Consider the following 21,617-nt stretch of genomic DNA (forward strand, 5'->3'; position numbering starts at 1 on the left):
ACTATACACAGCATGTGATTCTAAGCAGATTAACAAACATCTTTGATATCTATATCACAGCGCAGCTGCCGTTCAAAAACGATTCCACCGCAAGAGGGTGCATCGCGGCTCTTCCCGATGCCTCTAGGCTTCCCACGCCTTACATGATGTCTGTGCACTGTGCTCGCTACTAGGGACACTGCTTTTTTAATTCTTTTGTATTTTCTCTCCTGCTTCTCTTTTCGTTATTCGACATAATGCTGAATCCGACAGTCATCGAGATTCAAGCCCAGCATAGACTGTGGGCACCAAATGTCAGTTTTGGACCTGCACCGCATCACCATTACTGTCTCAGTGAAGGCCACGATATGCAAGACTGCGAATTGTGTCAAGTGATGCACCCGAAGGCGCTACGTGAAGCGAAGTGGTTCACCTTTCTTCACAATGAGAGGGGTGACAAATGGACTGCACCAAGGTAGACGGCGCTGACCTGTCCATAAAAAGTACTGCAAGAGGTCAAGATCCCCAGGCGGCTCTTCAAGACATTCTTCTTCTTTGCCATCAAAGAAGAGGAGCCACCACTCCAGGGAAGCCCCAGAGGATGAGAACCAACAGTTATCTTTCCCAACAAAATCCTCTACTTCAGAGGAATGGCAGGCCCTTAGGCAGAATATGCTTGATGCCTTCACCAAGGCACCGGCACCTTCGGCCCCAACGCCGGTGGACTCGGTCCTGGCACCAATGGCTCCGGTCAAGCCAAAGAATACCACAGTGCACAGACAAGCCACCAGGGAATATGTAAGCCGACGCGACAAGGCCATGTCCAAGGGTCACACCACTCTGTCTTTGGATATCAGTCCTCCGATTGCAGGCCCCTCTCTTGTGGCACCAACAATGCCGGGATTGGGAGGAAATTTGCCCTGCTCCCCAGAAAAGAATACATGTCCCATTGGGAGGACATCTAGGATGAGCAGGGGGACACTGTCTCTTTTGGGCGGGAGCCCCTGCATCCAAGGGAAATCAGTGATTTTCCAAAGGAGTTTCATGGGCGGCAGGGGAACTTGGTGGATCTTTCAGCAAATTTGCAAGAGGCATGCAGCTGAGACACCTCGCTGGAGGTCGGTATATGCTCTCTGTTGGCACTCCAGACAAGCTACAGGCCACTTTTCAGCAACTGATGGAGAAGGTTGTCGACACCTTAGGGATGAAGGACCAAAGAAGGAGACTCTACTGCCTTTTAATCAGACTGTAGAGAGGCAGTGATGGAAGTCTGGGCCAAACCGGCTTCACTCCTCACAGTGTACCGCAACCTGGCGAAGAAGCATAGTCTGTCAGCTTTGAACTTCATGTTCCTTTCCACCTATAATTTGCCAAAATGTTTGGTGGTCTATGCTGCTATGGCGACCCTTAAGACCACCTCCTTTCCATCTCTGCCTGTGAAAGGGAGAGCAATAGGCATGTGGCATTCAGAGAGGAAGATTTTTGGCTCTTCAAGCCTGGTTCTTGGTGTGTAAATGCCTCCTGTACCCTGGCCAGGTTTTCCCTTGGTCTGGGGTCGATCATGGAAGAGGCGCCTGGGAACATCCCTGAAGCGGAGATGTGTGTAGGCTTTGAGGCTCACAGATGGCAAGGAGGACTCCCTACAGATTTCGCAGTCTGGCCTGACTACTGTACATTGCTTGGCACGGACAATGGCCATTACACTCGCCTTGCACAGACTCTCTTGGCTCAGGACATCAGGGCTTGCTGCTGACATCCAAGAGAAACTTCTGGACATGCCCTTCGATGGCATGAACTTAAACGGCACCAAGGCCCATGAGTCTTTCAGAGGTTTCAATTCTCCGATGCTACCGCTAAGTCGCTGGGGCTAGCAATCCAGTAACAGCGACTGGCTAGACCAGCGGGCAGGGGGAGAATTTTCGTCGTATACCCAAAGAGGTAGAGGCCAAGCCTCATCTGGCAAGCAAGGGCGGCAACGCCCCTACAGAGGTAAGGGCCAGGGTTTTCCCAGAGGAGGTGCTTCCACCTTCACTGTTCACTCTGCAGACTCATGGCACAAAGCCTCTATGAAATGGACTTCCACCATCAATCCCCAGTTGGAAGCAGAATATCCATGTTTGGAAAGGAATTAATAAATATCACTTACGGCGCCTGGGCATTACATGTCCTCCAACAGGGATACTGACTCCCTTTTGCCCTTTGCCCTCCAGATCACCCACAAATCCTTGTCTCCGGAACCTCTCCTACAGAAGGCGATCCATCAGCTTCTGGCAAAAGGGGCCATAAAATTGGTACCCTGCTCGGAACGAGGCTGGGTTTGGTATTCAACCTATTTTCTGGTGCTGAATAAGGATGGTGGACCGAGACCCATCCTGGATCTGCGGCTTCTGAACTTTTCCTTGCTAAAGAACAAGTTCAAGATGATCACTCTGGCCTAGATCCTCCAGGCCCTGGAATGAACGACTGGCTCGTCTCCCTGATGCCTACTTTCCTATGGCAATCCACAAGAGGCACAGAAAATACCTGAGATTCAAAGTGGGGAACTGTCACTTTTCGTTCAGAGGCCTACCGTTTGGTTTTTCTTCAGCATCTAGGGTCTTAAGTGCAAGCTTTTACGTTTTTTCCTATCAGGACGACAGGCTTGTTCGGGCCCATTACCCAGTACTAGCATCGGTACACGTGTAACCTGGGCTTCGGCCTGAACTTCAAGTCGTCTCAGGTTTCGCCATCCCGGTCCCTCCGATTTATCAGAGCAATCTTGGACATTCACATGGGCTGGGGTTTTCGACCCCAGGACACAGTGGCAAGCATCTACAAGATGCTCTAAATTTTCCAACAACAAGCAAGAGTTACAGCCTCTGATTTTCTGCACTTGCCGGGTCTTATGGCCTCTTGCATTCTTGAGATGCCAGAGGACCGAATGTGTACAAGGTCGCTGCAGTAGCCTTTGAGTTCACAGTGGCCTTAGTTTCATAAACAAACATTGGACCTTCTACTTGTCTCTACTTGTCTCGCAGAGTGGATCCGGAGACCCGCAATAGTGGTGCGTGAAGGACAACCACCTGAGATGTTCGCTGTTTTGTCAACCTTGGCCAAAGGTGACTCTGGTCACGGATGCATGCCTGAAAGGCTGAGGCGCTCACCTCCAAGACCTTAGAGTGAGCGGACTGTGATTCATTTCAAAGTGCTGAGAGCACATCAATCTGCTGGAGCTGCAAGCAATCAGGCTGGCCCTGGTCGCTTTTCTCCTCTCTATGAAGGGCAAGACAGTGTTGGTCCTCACAGACAACACTGTAGCCATGCATTACCTCAACAAGTGGGGTGGTGTGGGCTCCTTGCCTCTGTGCTATTGTGGTTCTGGGCTCTGGAGAAAAGAGTGTTGATTACTGCAGCCCACCATGCCGGCAAGGAGAATGAGTTGGCAGATACACTGAGCAGACAGTCTTCGACCTCCCTCGAGTGGGAGCTCTGCCAAGCGGTTATGGAGGAGGTTTTCTCCCGTTGGGGGACTCCTCTAGTGGATGTTTTCGCTTCCAGTGTGAACAGAATGTACAAGTGGTTCTGCACCAAGGAATTCCTTCATCAGAGAACTCTGAGGCATACCTTGACAGTTTTCGTGTGACTTTGGCTTTCTCTATGCGTTCCCGCCTATCACTGACCTACTGTTGGTTCTCAAGATCTTGCGTCTGTTCAGTTCCGAGTCCACAAGGAACTTGACCGCTCTGGACTGGGCCTGGAGAAAATGGACATGGCCATTTGCCCCCCTAGTGTCTGCCACAGAGGACAGACTTCATCTCCCACTTGGAGGGGAGATTTCTGCACCCAAAACTCAGCAGCATGAACCTTCATGACTGGCTGCTGAAAGGCTAAGCAATATGGAGTGGATTTTGTCATAGGACGTTCTGAAGTCTTCCTCTCTGTTAGGAGACCTGCCACCAAATCCATCTAGACCTGCAGGTGGTGTATGTTTTCAGCTTCATGCCGGGAGTGAGATTTGGGCCCTTTTACTTGCTCCAAATCCTCTGTGTTGTATTTTATTCTGTCCTTGGCCAGGACGGGTTTGCAGATTGGTACATTTAAGAGGTATCTTGCAGCCATTTCTGTCTTTAAGAGGACACAGAGCAAGGCTCCTTTTTCAAGATCCCCACGGTCATGCAATTGCTGAAGGGTCTTTCTAATATGTTTCCCCTATGATAGTTTGTTGTCTCATTGTGGAATTTAAATTTTGTGTTAAAGTTTCTAATGGGCGCTCGTTTGAGCCCCTTCATTCTTGCTCATTGAGGTTACTCACCCTTACAGCAATTTCCCTGGTGCCATCACTTCCACTGGATGGGTGAGTGAGCTCCAGGCATTGTCAGTTGAAGCTCCCTATTTGGTTTTCTCCAAGGAAAAGATGACTTTTATCCAATTGTCATCTTTCTGCACTATTTGATTAGATTTTAATGTTTTTTCATATATACGTTATGAGCAGTATTGATTGTGAAAAATTGAGGTGGAGAATATTTAATCATTGCCTACATTTGGCAGTTTTGCTGATAGGATATGTGCAATTTATACTTGGAGCAGACTGACCAAGTCTACTGATTATGTATTTTAGTTCCCATTGTGGAACACTTATCAGAGATTTTGCACCCGAGAATATAATTGGAGACTGGATTATTGTCAAGATTATTGATTAATTGAAGTGGTGACCACCCACATCTTGTAAATGCTTTCAGAGTTAGGCCGTCCTTCCTTCCTAACGTGGTCTCAGACTTTCATCTCTCTAAAAAGATCCATCTTCCTGTCTTTTTTTCTCCACCTAAACCTTCTAACGCAGAGGAGAGTTACCATTGGCTGGATCCAGTGCAGGTCCTCAAGTTCTATGTCTCTGCAACAAGGGAGACAGGAATGATGGCCAACTTTTCGTTGGTTGTGCTGGTGCCCGGGATCGCAGGGCTGTGACCAAACAGACCCTGTCAAGTTGTACTATTTCTGCATCTCGGAATGCTATGATCTGGCTGGCAAGGAGGTCCCTGAGGGTTTCAGGGATCACTCCACCAGAGGGTTGGCTGCCACCTCAGCTCTACAACGTGGAGTACCTGTTCTGGATATTTGCCAAGTAGCTACATGAGCATCATGGCACACACGTCACTAGGCATTACTGCTTGGATTGTATGCATGATCAGGATGCTCGTTTTGGCAGAGCTATCCTTCAGAGTTTTCTGGTTTAGGTTGTGTTCTTGTTATCCTCCCTCCTCCACGTCTGTGTACTGCTTTGGGAGTCTATCAAAGATGAGGAATCCGTGGATGGAAGGAGTCCATTCGAGGAACAAATTACTTACTTTTTGGTTATGATCTTTCTGATGGACGTTCCTCCTAGCGATTGCTCGTCACTCTACCTACCTGCAGCTATTGGGGATAGCTGGTAGACCTTATTTCTGCTGTCCCTCATTGTTAAGAGCGCTACGGGAAAATGGTGGAACTAAGGTCACAGGGCAATAGCGCCTCTATGTGTAATGGCCAGGTGTCATGTCTGGTGCGGGGCGCACAGATGTGTCGGGTGGAGCTGACTTTGAACCACTCTGCTGGCGGCTGAAATATTTCTGAAGAGCAGCTGCTCTTGGAGATAGATATCAAAGATGAGGAATCTGTGGGTAAGAACATGACTGAGAGGAAAGCAATTTGTTCTTCTATTGCATTGCAATGCAATTTTTATTTATTTATTATTTATTTATTTTATTTGTTACACGCCCAGACCCTTGGGTATCACGGCGAGGTTACAGACTGCTTATAATTTGCTTAACATTGTTACAAAGATACAAATAGAAGATAACATGAGTTCCACAGACTCGAGACAATCTAGGTACAGGGAGAAACGTTTAATTCAAGTGAGATTGTGCCTAGTTTGTAGGTATGGTGTAAATCTGAATTGGTTAGTTGCAGGTAGGATGTCTTAAACCCTCAATATTGGTTGAACAACCAGGTTTTCAGTGATTTTTTGAAACTCGCCATAGTTAACTAATTTTTAATTCTGAGTGGTAAAGAGTTCCATAAAGTAGGGGCAAGGACTCTAAGCTGCTCCCTCCTGCTTTGGTACTTTTGTGTCACGGAATTTCTAATAGTGCCTTGTTGTTTGATCTGAGTGCGTAGGCTGGTGTTGGAGCAGGTGGGCAGGTTACCCTGAGTAGGGTGCTTGATGGAAGCTGGTTAGCTCATCTGTGTCTGGGTTAATTCGTCCGATCCGAGTGGTTCCAGCCTTGCCTTGATAAAGTCAACGGTCGAAACACACGTCGGCTCTTTTCTTTTACCACACACGGCACATGGTGCCAGACTTGTAATTCTCTATCAGTACATTAAACTAGCATGTACAAGTAGGAGACCGGCTGTCCCGACACAAAACTCCAAACTCCTTGAACCTATATTTGGATATTAACTGGTTGAATCCCAGAGTCCTAAAACATTTGCCTTTGGATGTGATGGTTCTTTGCAGCCAAAGATTGAGTCACAACTGACAAAGAGATGGAGAAATGACTTATCAGTAATGTTCTTTCAATGGATTCTTCTCCCAGATTCCTCATCTTGATAGATAGCTATCCAGCATCAGCTGCTCTGAAGCTTTTTTGACTGGGGGCGTAGTGTTGCTCGATATTGTTGTCAATGACTCCCTCGTATATGGCAGTACCATTCCTTGACCGGAAGTGACGTCAGGCATCGAATAAAAGGATACACTGTGACCCTAGACCTCAGTTCCCCACTTCCATCCCCTCCCTCCGGTCATACAGTAAAGTGAAAAGACATTGAAACAAACAATAACAATAGCAAACCACCATTGTTTGCTTACCTTATTCTTCAACATCTCAACATTAGAGACGAAACCAGAAGAAATTGGGCAGTGTAGTCAGTCAACTGCTGCTGCCCACAAAGTAGCACTCTGCTCCTTATGTCGTCGCACACAGAACGTGACAGCAGAATACGATTAAGACTATGGACTTCCATGCGGGGAAGGCTGGGAGGGTTGATGAGTCTCTGGGAGAGGAATCCATAAAAAGAACATTACTGGTAAGTAATTTCTCCTTCAATGGATTGCATTTTCCTACAGATTCCTCATCTTGATAGACTCCCAAAGCAGTAGCCATGGTGGAGGAGAGTTGGAAGTTACACCAAAAAGCACTGGAGGATCGCCCATCCAAACATGCATGCCCCTCGGGCCAAGTCCAAGCTGTAATGCTTGGCAAACATGTGACGGAAAGACCACGTTGTTGCACGACAGATTACTCTGACCAATGCTCCTCTCTGTATAGCAGAGGAGGCTGCAACCCTTCTGGTGGAGTGAGTCCTAACACCAGTCGGCGCCTCCTTACCTGCAGTCTGATAGCATTTAGAGAAGCAAAATACTATCCACCGAGAGATAGTTTGTTTGGCAACTGCCCGCCCCAGTCTGGATTGTGAAAAAGCAACAAAAAGCAACAAACATCTCTGAAAGGGCTCGTTCTGGCAAGGTAAAAAATTAACCCCCTCTTGGGGTCCAATCTGCAAAGCGTCTCCTCGTACTTGGTAGGATGGGAAGGAGGGTAAAATGCCGGCAGATTGATACTCTGGTCCAGGTGAAATTCTGGCAAAAACATTTTGTTAAAACATTTCAGTAAAGGGCGTTTACTAGAGAGTGCCTAGTAATTCGCTGGTCCTTCTAGCAGATGTTATTGCCACCAAAAAAGCACTTTCAAGGTGAATCTCTGCTTCCCTATTCCAGGAAGGCGTGCTTCTTATTGAATTAGATCAGGTCAGTTCACGGCTGGGCAGCCTCTGGTCAATAGGAAACCACCTACTTTCCAGATTATGGTTTTATACTTGTATATACTCACGTGTTTTTATGTATTAATAAGCAGCATTTTAGAAGAGCCACACACTAATTAAATCAATTGTGTATGTTCCCTCATCTAGGGAGACCCGGTCTTAGCCCAAGATGAAGGCTTACAGAACAACTTGCCAAAACATCATGGGACGGAACACCTTCGATGTTCGAGCATTCCCCATTTAGAAACACCTCCAGTTGATTTATATCGAGACGTAGACCGTTGACTAGGTCACCCCTCAGCCTGGCGTCACTGACCATTTAATGGCACTTAGAGAAAGAGACATATCAATACAAGCCTTCGAAATACTTGCTTGCAATTGTATTAATCCTTGTCAAAATGAACATAAGAATGTATATGCAACTTTGAATATAAGCATATAATATGTATTTAAAGTGGTTACACTTCTATATATGTGTTTTTGTATGTTTTTTGTTATTGCACCAGTTTTGCACACCATGTCACGCACTGAAGATGTTTTGTTTATAATTGAAGAGAAACCTCAAAAATGTATATGCTTTGAATGAACATTGCATGGCTTCACAAGCTAGATAATTAAAAGCTCTGAGAGATTAGTTGCTGCTCTAGTTTTTCAATTTTTTGAACAATTGGTACAGAGTATTACCTGCAAAAGCAAAAAGCACGAGAAAACAAGGACCATTTACAATCAAATGTTTGCAAATAGCCAATTGTATGTGGCAGGACGCCACCCTTTGTTTCAAACGAGAGGTCAGATGGGAGCTGAATGCAAAGGCTCAAACGGAGCTGCCATTTGGATGGTAAGAACCAAGTTCAAAACCTGATCAGGGACCACAAAAGGCAAAGGAGGGAAATAATTAACTAAGCCCCCTAAGAACTGGGCCACCACTGGAACAGTAAAGCAAGAAGCTTGCTCTGGCTTCCGTTTAATCAAGAAAATATCTGCCAGATACCCCTTTACCATACCCACTTACAGACTTCTATTGGCCAACAAAAACGCCATCACAGAGGAGGTGGAACACGGCATGGGATCCACTGCCTTCGAGCGGCACCAAGCCACAAACTTCCTCCATCTGCACGCGTAGAGACCTAGTGGACGGTCTATGTGCAGCCAACAACACCTCTAGCACCTCCTCATTGAGGTCCCAGCTCCTGTACCTAAGCTTCTCAAGAGTCAAGAATGCAGGTTGAGAGGGTCCGGGTTTGGGTGATGCACATTGCCTCCCAACTAAGACAAGAGGTTCGACCTCTGAGGAAACCGGAGAGGTGGGCACACGGATAGTTCCAGGAGATCTGGGATCCACAGCCTCCTTGCCCAGTTTGGGGTGATAAGAATTAGGCGAGGCCTGAACCTTCACAACCTCCTGAGAATCCAAGGTTCCCCAGTATCAGCGGGCATGCATAATGGCGGGTGAAGACCACCTCCACTAAAATGCGTCCCCGATCCCCCCCCCCCCTCGGGGGGGAAAATTCCCTCGAACAGAACTGCTTGCACTTCGTGTTGTTCACCATTGCAAACAGATTCACCGTTGCGGTGCCAAACTGGGCGAAGATCATCAGAGCGAGCTCCAGGCACAGCTCCCACTCATAGGAGACCAAGCTCTGCCTGCTCAGAGCGTCTGCCAACCCATTCTCCACCAATGACAGATGAACTGCAGAGGCTGAGATTTTGTTCTCCAGCATCCAGAACGATAGCTGCATGGCCTCCCTGCACAGGGGTAGTGATCACATTCATCCCTGCTTGTTGAGGTAGTGCATGGTCACCGTGTTGTCCATTAACACCAGGACATGTTTCCCTGCAAGGTGGGTGCAAAAGCTGTCAGTGCCAATATGACTACCCGCAGCTTAAGCAGATTGATGTGTGAACCTTTCTGCTTCTGTGACCAATGACTGCTGATCTGGAGAGTGCCGCAAGGAGCACTCCAGCCCTTCAAGCATGTCATCCGTGACCACCTGTACCTCCGGCCATGGCACCCAGAAATGTCCTCCCGCCAACATGTTTGTAGTGTCGCTACACCAGGCCGGGTCGTATGCCACAGACCTCGACACCTGGAGCACATCCGACATGTTGCCAAAATACTGCAACCCCTGGCTCCTGAGAAGCCACTGAAGGGACCTCATCCGGAGTCTTGCCTGCAGCACCAAGAAGATGAAGGATGACATAAGGCCCAGTAAGCACAGGAAAACTGCTGGAGGTCTGAAAAACACCAACCATGAGCGCCACATTGGTGAATCACTCCTCGGAGCAAAAGCCTTCGCTTCCTGGGTGTGCAAGACTGTACCGATGAATTGGAGATTTTGCGCTGGTGAAGTTTGTGATTTCTTAAAGTTGAGGGAGAAACCCAAGTCGTGCAGTAGTGAACAGGTATCCTCGAGATGCCTTGAAACCTGTTTCAGCGACTGTGCCCGGATCTGCCAATCATCTAGGTATGGAAACACAAAGACGCCCAGTCTCCTGAGGTGGACTGACACTACTGTCACATTTTGGTAAAGACCCTGGGGATGGAGGTCAAGCCAAAAGGGAGCACTTTGAATTGGTAATGTGCGTTCCGGATGATGAACCTTAGGAATCGCTTGTAATTCCTGTGGATGGACACATGAAAATAGGCATCCTGAAGATCAAGTGACACAAGCCAGTCTTAGAACTCCAGAGCCTGAAGAATTTCCATCAACATCACCATCCTGAATTTGTCATTCCTCAGGAATTTGTTAAAATCGCTGAGGTCCAGGATGGGAGCCTACTTCCTCAGATGGAAATGCCAATTTTCAACAGAAGGGCTTGCAGCTCTTCCAGGAGTTCCCGTTTCCGGTTGTGGGTAGTGGAGGGGCGGGAGTTCATCTGGTGGTCTCCTCAAGAATGGGAGAGAGTAGCCCCACTCGATAAGTTGAAGGACCCAGGCGTCAGAGGTAATTTGCTTCCATTTGCCCAAGAATCCGTAGACTCTCCCTCCAACTGGCAAAGTGTGATGAGAGACCTCAGAGAGTCTTTTGAGGCGCTGTCGCAGTTGATGCTAGCTCAGCCGCCGACTGTCTTGACCCATTTCTCCCTCTCCCTGGCCATGAGAAACTGCATTGCCACTTAGTGGCCTGAGGTGCCTTTGTCCTTCTGAAGAAAGTGGAATACCTCCTGTAACTCTGTCCTCTAGATACAAAGACAAAGTTCTGCCATGGAGGTTGCTGCTGGACCGCTAGTCCCAGGGACTTTGCAGTGAGTTTTAATTAATTACATTTTTCCATGGGACTCATCTGCTTTGGGGCCAAAAAGGTGCTCACCATTAAAGGCTAGGTCGAGACATTTTGCCTGGACATTCAGGGAGAACCCAGAACCCCTCAGATACGCAGAACTGCGTAATACTATGAAGGTGCCCCTAGCATGACCTGTGCAGTCAGCAGCATCTAACCCTGCTTGGAGTGCTAAGCAAGCCATTGCCTTACCATCATCAACTATGTCAAGAAAGCCAGCCTTTACTCCCCCCTCTGGTAGGTGATAAAAAACTGCCTCCAAAATTGTGCTTCAAAAGATATAGAAACATTTCAAGAAGGCACAGGGGCATTTGTATCTGTAAAGACTGTAGGTGGTGTGGGGGGTGTCTGTACTTCTGCTCTCTATATGGTTGGAGCAGAGGCACAGAGCACCAGAGCAAAGTTTCTCTATATGGTAGCTGTGGACGAGCAAACAAGGCTAAAGCTCTCAGGAGGTGGTGCATGTTAATTCTTAAGCATAGTGAGTCCCCAAACCCCCACAAAGGAATGTCCACAAACTATTTTAGGTGATAACACAGCTTCTTTATATAAAATAAGGTTCAGATGAATATATACTTATAAATAGTAACACTTTGTACTTAGGCAAAAATTGCACTGGTCACCTGGCTACCCTCTGTTCAGGGGCCCAGGTCCCCTCCCTGCCAGTTGCACACCTGCACTGGCCCCTCCCCTGCAAACCCCCTGCACTTGGGGGCTGTTTCTGTATCCCTACAGACCCTACCAGTACCTGACAACTGATGACTGCACTGGTATCCAGTCAATATTTCTAAAACATATTTTCGAAATGCCATTTTCTCGAAAACAAAATGCTGATATTTTTTTTCGAATGGTTATTTTTTTTATTTTATGTTTTATTTTTGTTTGGTTACTTAAAAAAAGTATCAATAAAAAAAACGGGGGGTGGAGGGGAACCCCCTCATTTCAAAAATAAAATTACAAAAAAAACATTCGAAAAAAAAAAGATTTCGGTAAAACTGTGTCGAGAAAAAGGCATTTCGAAAATATGGCATTCGAAAAAAGTCACTATAAACCATCTGCACTTACCCCAGCACTTGCCACCAACTGGCTGTGCTTCTTATTTATTGTATTTATTGTTTTTTTAATTTATTTTACTGTTATCCTACGTACTGCACTGCCCCCTCCCCTGTCCCCTTGCACTTTTCCCTTTCCCCCCTCCCCTGCACTTGCGCGATCTAAATTTCACCGCGCCTAGTAGGATAGTTGTCTGTTTTGCCTTTGTTCCCCCTCCCTTGCCTCATCGCACCTTGAAACACTTGTGTATAGGTGCGTTATAAATGCCATATCATACTTAGATTCAGAAAAAAGGCGCCAACTGCTGACAGTCTTTAAAAAGCATGCGAATTGCTAAGCAACGGGTGACTGCATAGATCACGGGAGGAAGGCAGATTAGTTTCAGAACATAGGCAGTATACTTATCCCTCCACCTGGGCAACCTCAAAGGGAAAAGTTAGGGTTTACCCTATCTTGTCTATTATAGCCCAGACCATAAATGTTCAACAATGTTCTGCTTTACTTTTACAGGTTCCACTACCCCAAAGTACCTGAGATGCCACAAGAGAACAGGATCCTAGACTACTCTGAGACCCCTGGATGATTCCTGAGGCAGGAAGATGCTCTTCCTCGTCACAGTACCTTTGGTACTGTGCCTTGGCAGGCGAAGTGGTGGAGTTTCCTGGCTTTACTCGATGGCACCCCCTTGAGATGGACCCTCTTTGCAAGGAGGAGTCGCAGGGATGACGAGGTTAAGAGAAAAGGATGAACCAGACAGTGTCCGAAAAGCAGCACTTTTGGTAATCACAGTGGTTTCTGTTGGCGGGTCCTTCGGTGACGACGGGTGCAGTAGCAGAAGTAGGTCAGGTTTCAGGACTTTGCGGTTTATGGCTTCTGGCAACCTGGACTCGACCACTGGACTGAATACGGACCCTCCCCAAGGCTGAACCCTCGGGATGTCTTCTTCGGTTTTTGTGGTGGGAAACCCACCAGCGGACCTTCCTCTGCACACAGCAAACTGGGATCATCTTCAGCGGGATGTCAAATGTTTGTCAGGGATGTCCCTTGAAAGATTCTTTAATGGGGTGGAACATTCGCAGCTCTGGGTGTCAAGCATCAGTATGCCAGGGTACACCCTCTTCTGGGCGATATGGAGCAATCTGGCTTCCAGCAGTCACAAACACTCTTCCGGACCCTGGGTGAAACAACTGGACTTCTTTGGAGCGAGATGTCCAAGCACTCCTCTTCTGGACACATGAAGACCCCTTCTACGAACGGAAGGCACACAGGACTGGCTTCCAGGATACTTCTCGTAGCTCAGGAAGAGGTGACCTATCCAGGTTCTCTCTTCATTCCGTCTTTGGGTCAGCTCAGCAGTCTTCGGATTCTTTGAAGAAACGCAGCTGTAGACTCCTTCCTTCAACTGGAACTAGGATTCAAGCTTCAGGTTTCAGCTTCCGAACAAACGTGTGATTCAGGGGTCCTTAGTTATACACATTCATTCCCCATTCACTCAGGCTGAGCCAGGCTCGGTCAGCCAATCATACACAACTGCATTCATGCAGGCAGGCAGCAAGCCAATCAGGCTCACAGGCATTCAGGCCATGCACCCAACCCAGACACCCATAACACAGAATGTCAATTGGAGTAAACACCCAGCCTTTTAGAACACTACACTGCATTCACTCCAGTTTCGGTCAGGGCAGGCCCATGCATTGTGTCACACAACCAAAACCAGACACCCACAACACAGAATGTGAGTTGACCTCAGACTCCATTCATACAGGTCACACCCCCAAGGGTGTACCCACAACACACACAGTCCCTGGGAAGGCTTCAGTCAGTCTGATAGGAGGCAGCCCAAGCACCTTATATGGTCCTTCCACCCAACAACCAGTCAGGGAGAAAGGGACAGAATCAGGGCTTCAAATACCAAGAGGCTACAGTGGTCATCTTACCTTTGTCCAGGAATCCATTGATTCCTATGGTAGGGCCGGGGTGTCACAGCAATGGAGAACACTCAGTGTCACTGTCAAGTCAGCATATAGCTGTCACCAGCCCCAACGCTGCTCTGTTGGCAACAAACATGCCCAAATACATACACAAGGGGTACACGGATATCCATGGGTGTTGATCAAGGGAGAATGAGGAGTTGAACTGCCAGAGGTCCAGGCTGGACCTCAGTGGTAGAAAACATATAGAGAAGAAACAGAGAAGTGGTAGGCCAAGGACTTTGAGGCCCTGTCCCTCCAAAAGGCATTTCAGACTCACAGTATCCTTAAAGGCCATGCTCCCTGAAGAAAAGACCCTTTTTGCTAAAGCGCCAATGTTTTTCGAGACTCTGTCGGCGGGGAGGTTTGACATCAAGGGTCTGGACATAACCGTTACGGCCTGTATCTTTAACCCTTTCAGGTTCGGGTGCAGCGTCAACAATGGGAGATCGATTCTTGCCGCCTTACACTTTTTTGTAAGCCGTGTGTCGACCGCAGGTGTCGAGCATGGATCCTGCCACAAGGAGTTGACCGGATCAGCGATAGCTTCATTGAACAGCAAGTCATGTGCCGTTTGCAGGCCACGGTCGAGGATTTCGGTGAAGTTGCACTGTGACACCGGCTTCAACGGAGTGTCGAGTAGCAAGGCCACAGCAACTATATTGACCAGCTTGCAATACTGCATGCTCAGGTGTGCGTATGGGTTCAATTGATGGAACTCCACGTCCGGAGATTCATTTAGGCCATTGGCATTGTGAAGGCCCTCCACCAGTTGAAGAAAACCAGCTTGGTCTGCAATAACGTCTGGCAATGGCTCCAAAGCAGCACCCCGCCCATCAGCTTCAATCCAAACGGTAGCGGATCGCCCTTGTCATCAAAGATCGACCTCACTGAATCAAAGTACACGGATTGGGAGTCTGTCACGAAACTTCGATCTTGTGGAGGCGGTCATGGGACTTCTTTCCTTAGGAGTCTCGCTCAAGGCCATAAGACACACCATGGCGGCCTTTGTGCTGGACAGACCGAGGGCGGTTGGAGCCTTATCGACATGGGGCTCTAGGCAGAAGCCGTACCAGCCGATGCCTTCTAGCATTTGGGTTTTTAAAGCCTCCCACTCCTCCCTTGACGCACCCTTTGCAGGGTACGATCTACCCCTTTCGTCAGAAGGGCCGGAGTCTGCATTTTTTCTTGTGCGCGGACTATGAGGAAAGGTGAGATTTGCTACATGAGTGCGAAAGCTTTTTTGTTTCTTATGGCAACATCTATCTCAATGTTTCTAGGGAGTAGGCCCCTCGGTCTTGTGCTCAGATGATCATGGGAGCGATTTTGCAGGGGACTTAGAAAGCGGTTGGCCGAACACCAGTCGCTGAGAGTTTCTTCCACTGCCTTCATTGCTGGACAAGAACCACATTGCTCTGTGTCGTGCCCGACACCCGTATCATACTGAAAGACTGAAAAAAATAAAGAATACACATTTACTGCACACTTGCAATGCAGGGAATGTGCCATTCTACAATGGCTCTGCTATCTATATGGTCACTGCCCACCTGCATTTATGCATTCAGGATTTCCAAATGCAGGATTTTCAGGCACACAGTGATCACATAGATCATCTGATACCAAGACACCACACACAGATGATGTGTGGATCCGTGTGGGACATTTCGGAGTTGCAGTACTTGTAGCGTTTAAACCCAGACAGTTTGGGCCCGACATACTGAAAAAGGTGGAATTTACAATTGAGTGTGTTCTGAATTTCATGCTGAGGGCGCGGAAAAAAGGAACTGAGGTATGGGGGCTGCAAATAACCTGAAGGTGTCCCACCTGCTAGTCCCGTGAGATCTGTCATCCAGGTGGCCGGGACATGGCCATCGCTTTTGGATCCAGTTCCTGGGGTGGACCAGTGTGAGAGGAGCACATGGATGGGGTGTCTTCAGGGAGTGAAAGTGTGACACCGGGTGGCGAGACGCATTATCCCAGTTCCTATAACGCTTTTACCTCATCCTACCAGGTAGGAAACTTAGGGACTCAACCCCTGCACCCTTTCCGACACCAACACTTTCTCACAGACAACTCACTGTGAGGGAAAACGGACTAACACACGAGCTGTATACCTGACATGTCCCAACACGATGGTCAGGCTGGGTCTGGCAATTACTGATCATTACACACACTTCCCCATATAGATAATAGGCAGAGCACGAGAGCACACTCTGAGCGAGGCAAAGCAGACGACGAAGCAGCAGTTCCAAGATGGCAGTTTAATACAAGGCAAAAGACGGCAAGACCGAAAAGGAAGACAAAGGATGGGCCCTTTACCTTTTCACCGAAAGACCGTAACCTTTATGTGCCTCTGAGAATAGAAAACGTAAGACATGTAATCAAAGCTAAAGACTCCTGCATTGGGTGTCGGAGGTACCCGGGGTGCTCCTGCATCGATAGTCAAGGCGGGGAGAAGCAGTTGCTGCCGTGGTACTGTCCTTGGCACCTACAAAAAAGAAAACCCAGTGAAGGCTGCACAGCCAGTGAGTTGGGGAGACTGATACCAACCCGGGCTGTCTGGAACCCAAGGTTGCAAGCGGCAACATTGTATGAAGAAAATTGAACACGACAGTGCATGAAGCGTATTTGGTAAGTGATGTGAACATAATTAATGTACTAAATGAGTGCCTGGACTTTGAAGCAAAGATAGATACCATAAACAGAGTGGTCCGGCACCACGTTCATGCTCATTCAAAAGTCTCTGTTAGGTATCCAAACCCTAAGGGGACAAATGTAAAGAGAAGGAATTGTAAGATCAAAGTGGTCCTTCAATGGGTCAAGCTAACCAGTGTACTTATTTGAAAGTTCTTCGATGCTTGATTGAAATTGGTCCATGTCCAGCTGATCGATACTAATTGTGTTTAAAAAGGATCTGAGCCCGGCTGGGGGGGGAGGGTCCGGGGTGAACCCTGAGTCACTCGAAAGAATATCTTGCAAACAATGTACTAAAGAGATCTGAGCCCGACTGAGGGGGATCAAAATGGAACGAACATTGTACTAAAGAGATCTGAGCCAGACAGCGGTGGATCTGGGTGAATAGTGAATCACCTAAAGTGAATACTTGTAGAAATCCAAAGAGGAAAATAACTTAACATTTTTGTTTGGTTGCATCAGGCCCTCTGAATGAAGAGACCTTGAGGAGTAAGGAGACTTGCATACAGAAGGTCACGATGTTTTGATTGAACTGTATTCTCGTGCTAAAGAAGCCAGAGTGTGCTACGTGTGAGTGAACCGCCTCGTCCAGTGCGAAAAGAGTGGGAAAGGGAGGCCAACATCCAGACATTACATTTTTTAACACTTCTTTCCTTTTGTAACATTATTCCCCACTCTGTATGTACTTAGAGGGAAGGATTGACAATAGGTTTTTTAGTACAGGCCCTTTTATTTCTGACAAGACACCACTAGGACTGCGTTATTATTATTTGATGGTCATAGCTTGCTCCCATCTGTAGATTCAGGTTTAGATAGTGTATGGGAGTGAGGGGTCCTCAGCCCCCTCGCGTTGTACGCTCCTCGGTACAAGGCTTGGACCACGTGCCTCCGGTAGTGGGATTGCCCCTTGGCCTTATGTAAAGTTAACCACGGTTGACTGCTACATAGATGGGACTACTGAGCAGGACACGGGGCATCGATCTTTTGTGCCCCCTTTCGACTCCATCTTGGGTAAACAGGTCTCACTGCGATAGTACAGCAATGCTCAGCTCCCCTCTCCACCACAGCAGCCAAGGACAGAGACACACACACACAAGGCGCGCAGGCAGCTGGCTGGCCCCCACCCTTGCACTCCCCCTGCAAAGGAAAGCTCTGTGCTTCCATTCTCAGGCTGAAGCTGGAGAAAGTTGCAACAATCAATATGCTACAGTTTTCTTCCTCTGAAATCACTGTTCGTCTGAGAACCGGCATGTGAACTAGGATGAGCTAAGCACTTTCTGCTCGATTCGTCCTCATAAACGTGCAAGCCACCCACCCCCATTAGAACAATTTATTGCCATCCTGACCCTGCACCCCCTGTAAGGTATTTCTTTCAAGTGCCAGACTCTCGCCTGTGCTGCGAAACCCACCCAACACACCCACTACTAACCTTAAGCATTTTTATCACTATATATGTTTTTACTTGTACTAATGGGTTTGAAACCTAGAAGAAATGCGAAACATAGCCTGATTCTTTTTCATGCACAATAAAGGTCAAGGCCTTCAATTAAAGCCACGAATGACCCAATTGTACTGACTATGATCATTGTGTGTGACTTATGTAGAAATGTGACAAGTAGCATAAAAAGTTTTAAATAATTTGTTATTTATTATGTAACATATTAGCTTAGGTAGTGACCACAGTGACCTGACCCTGACCTGCATGGAGCACAAGATGTTTGATGCCCGTCAGCTACTCAGCCAACCAGGAGGAAGAGATGCTACCCACACCTACAGCACCTCACCGTCTGGCCAATCAGGTCCATTTAGTATTTTTTGTTAGAGTTACTTTAACTAATATAAATGTTGACACTGATGTAAATGTGGGAGAGCTTTTTGGGTTATTTCCTAGCTGGAGAAAAAAAAACCATCCTTTGAACTCTTGCAGCCGGGTCTCAGTGCCTCTTTCCCCGACAAGGGGTTTTGTCTGCTATTTTATGTTTTCTCTCACACATAGTAAGACGGGGAAAGGCACCTACAATAGGCATTGATCATTGAAGTTGAATGAACACCCTTGAACTGTGGTCACTTATGTCTGTCTTACTGTTGATACCAATGCTTCCTTATAGGGCCGTAGTGCATCCTTTTATACAATGTCCAATGTCACATCCGATCGAAGGAATGGCGTGGCCGTATACGAGGGGGGAGTCATCGACGATATCGAGCAGCACTATAACACCTGTTGAAAAAAAACTCAAGCGCTCTATCAAGATGAGGAATCTGTGGGACAATGCAATCCATTGACGTGTAGAAGTTGGAGTTCCTGATGCTAGAAAATCTATGAATAAATAATTGAATGATGGATCATGTGGAGAGAGGCGGAATAATACAAGATCAAAAGAGGTTATTGGTGGATGGTTTACATTTAATTTATAACGGGTTTGCATTCCGATAACCAGCTGTGGAAAAGGTTGCACCATCAAGCTGTTCTTTAAAAAACAGCAAATTCTCCCCTGATCTGCATAAGGGATTTTTATTGGTACCTTATGAAAAGAAAATCTGACCATAAGTATATTTTTCTTGTTCCCACAATATAATGTAATGAGTGTCTATTTAATTAACATTTAACTTTCTAAATACATATTTTATCACATGGAAACTATGACCATTCTTACCTTTGCATTTTGTGGCGTATACTCTGGAACAAGCCGTGATAGAAGGGTCCAAAGAGTATGGTCGCCTGGGTTTCTAAAAACACAAGAATAAATCTTTATCTGCAGGCCAAGTGCAATTTACTCCAAACCATTTACTTGAGAACTCTTACAGTATAAAAACACAGTCTGTGTACATTATTCAGGATAGCTGCTTAGAAACAATTACAGAAAGCATAGTAACCTCTTCTATCATACATTTATTTAAAATGTAAGATTGCATTTTCAACTTGACTAGTATGAAACGGACACAGTATAATTCACTATATCATAACAAAACAGGTTGTATCATACAACTACATCTTTCAGATGTAAAGAAAAAAAGAATGGCAGATTAGAAGACAGATGTATTTATTTGATTTATTGTGCATATGTAAGGTGCTTATACATCAAGAAATTGTGTTTCAAAGTGCCTACAGGGCAAATGGGCAGGAACAGGAGAACAAAAAGGTAAATACACTAACTCTGATGAACAAGACAGAGGCCTTGTGAGCATTCTGAACGTGCAAGTGCAGAGAGAGAAAAGGAACAAGGGGAGGGGGTAAGTGCTAGAGGTTCCACAGAGGGGGAAGTGCCAGAGAGTCAGTTGCAGGCAACAGGTAATTGCTTGGCAGAGATCACCAGGAGAGGAGTGGTCAACTGCCAATACCATAAGTGCATGTTTGTGGGACAACACCGGCCAGTGGGTGCCCAAAGGCAAGTGCTGGGATAGGGCCAAGGTTGAAGGCGATTGGAAGGAAGGCCAGGACCCAGAAGGACACATGAGGGCCCAGGCCACCAATCTCAGTGACTGCAGGGTTTAGCACGGGAAGGTGGAGGTGAAGAGACAAGTCTTGAAGAGCTTCCGTAATTTGAGGAGATCCGGCTCAAGACAGAGAGGAAGGGGGAGTGAGCCGAGGAAAGAGATCAGCCACCAACTCACTGTTTAGAGAAGCGCTTGACAAGCAGAGAGTTGGAGCCGGAAGAGCGTAAAGATCTTGAGGGAGAATATTTGGTGAGAGCTAGTTGTACGATAATTGTAATTGATGATGCAGAGGAATTTGAATTTGATCCTTGCATCGACCAGGAGCCAGTCGAGCGATTTTAGAGCTTGGGAGATACGGTCCATGGGCTTAAGGTCAAGTATAAGTCTTGCAGCCCTATTCTGGATAAGCTGGAGGGGCAGAGAGAGGAAGAAGGTTGATTAAGGAAGAGGCTGTTACAGTAGTCCAACCTAGAGAGAACCAGAGCTCTGGAGACATTAAGTTTATGGGGAAAAGTGAGGAAAGGAAGGATACCTCTGATGAGGTGGAGTTGAGAGTGGACCTTCTTGGCAAAGTCCAGGATGTGAGGGTGGAAAGAGAGAGGAGTCAAATATGACTCCAAGGTTTCTGGCTTCAGATGAAGGAAAAGGGGGAGAGCCCATGGAGGGTGGCCAAAGTGAAGGGAGGAAAGGGGAGCAGGAGTCCCAATTGGAAGGATCTCACTCTTGCTGGCATTGAGGCAGAGATAATTAGAGGCACGCCAGGACTGGATAGCAGATAGTCAGTCCGGAATGGTGGAGGAAGTAGTCGAGAGAGGATCATAGGGAAGTTTGAAGAAGAGTTTGGTTCTGTCTGCATAACACTGGAAGTGAGGGGAGAAAGTAGAAAGGAGGGGAGCAAGCGGGGCGAGATAGACGTTAAAAAGCCAGGGTGAAAGGTTGGACGCCTGGACAAGTGGAGATAGAGGTGGGAGAGGAGAAAGAGCACAGGATAACCTGGGAGGGACCGTCATTGTGGAAGGAGTTCAGCCAGTCCAGTGCCCGCTCTGAGATACCAAGGGTAAGTGGAGATGTTTTATGAGGATGGAATGGTTGGCCATACCAATGGAGAGGAGAGATCAAGTAGAATGAGAACAGCAGGTGAGTTAGAGTCAAGAGATGCAAGCAGTTCTTCACAGGTGTTAAGGAGAACAGCTTCTGTGCCTCTGGATGCTCGGAATCCAGACTGATGGTCTTGTAGGCAACCTATGAGCTCAGTACGCTGGGTCAGTTGGGGGTAGACCAGCTTCGACAGAAACGTCCCAAGGAAAGGAGTGATAGAGATGGGGCGGTAGTTAGCCGGACACAAGGGGTCGGCGGAAGGCTTTTTCAGGAGGGGGCACACAAGGGAGTGCCTGAGGGCAGAGGGGAAAGACATGGTAGCCAGAGAGTA

General features: G+C 47.2%; 1 protein-coding gene across 1 annotated transcript in view; it reads right to left on the bottom strand.

Moving 5' to 3' along the window:
- The window catches only part of SKIC3 (SKI3 subunit of superkiller complex), a 2,336,627-nt gene that overhangs the window by 622,115 nt on the left and 1,692,895 nt on the right, over nt 1–21,617 (bottom strand). The window contains exon 32 of the mRNA XM_069627646.1: nt 19,408–19,480. Coding sequence (XP_069483747.1) covers nt 19,408–19,480 — 73 coding nt within the window. The remainder of the gene's footprint in view (nt 1–19,407; nt 19,481–21,617) is intronic.

The sequence above is a fragment of the Ambystoma mexicanum genome, chromosome 6p (assembly GCF_040938575.1).
Source record: "Ambystoma mexicanum isolate Mex_15411 chromosome 6p, UKY_AmexF1_1, whole genome shotgun sequence".
Classification (NCBI taxonomy): domain Eukaryota; kingdom Metazoa; phylum Chordata; class Amphibia; order Caudata; family Ambystomatidae; genus Ambystoma; species Ambystoma mexicanum.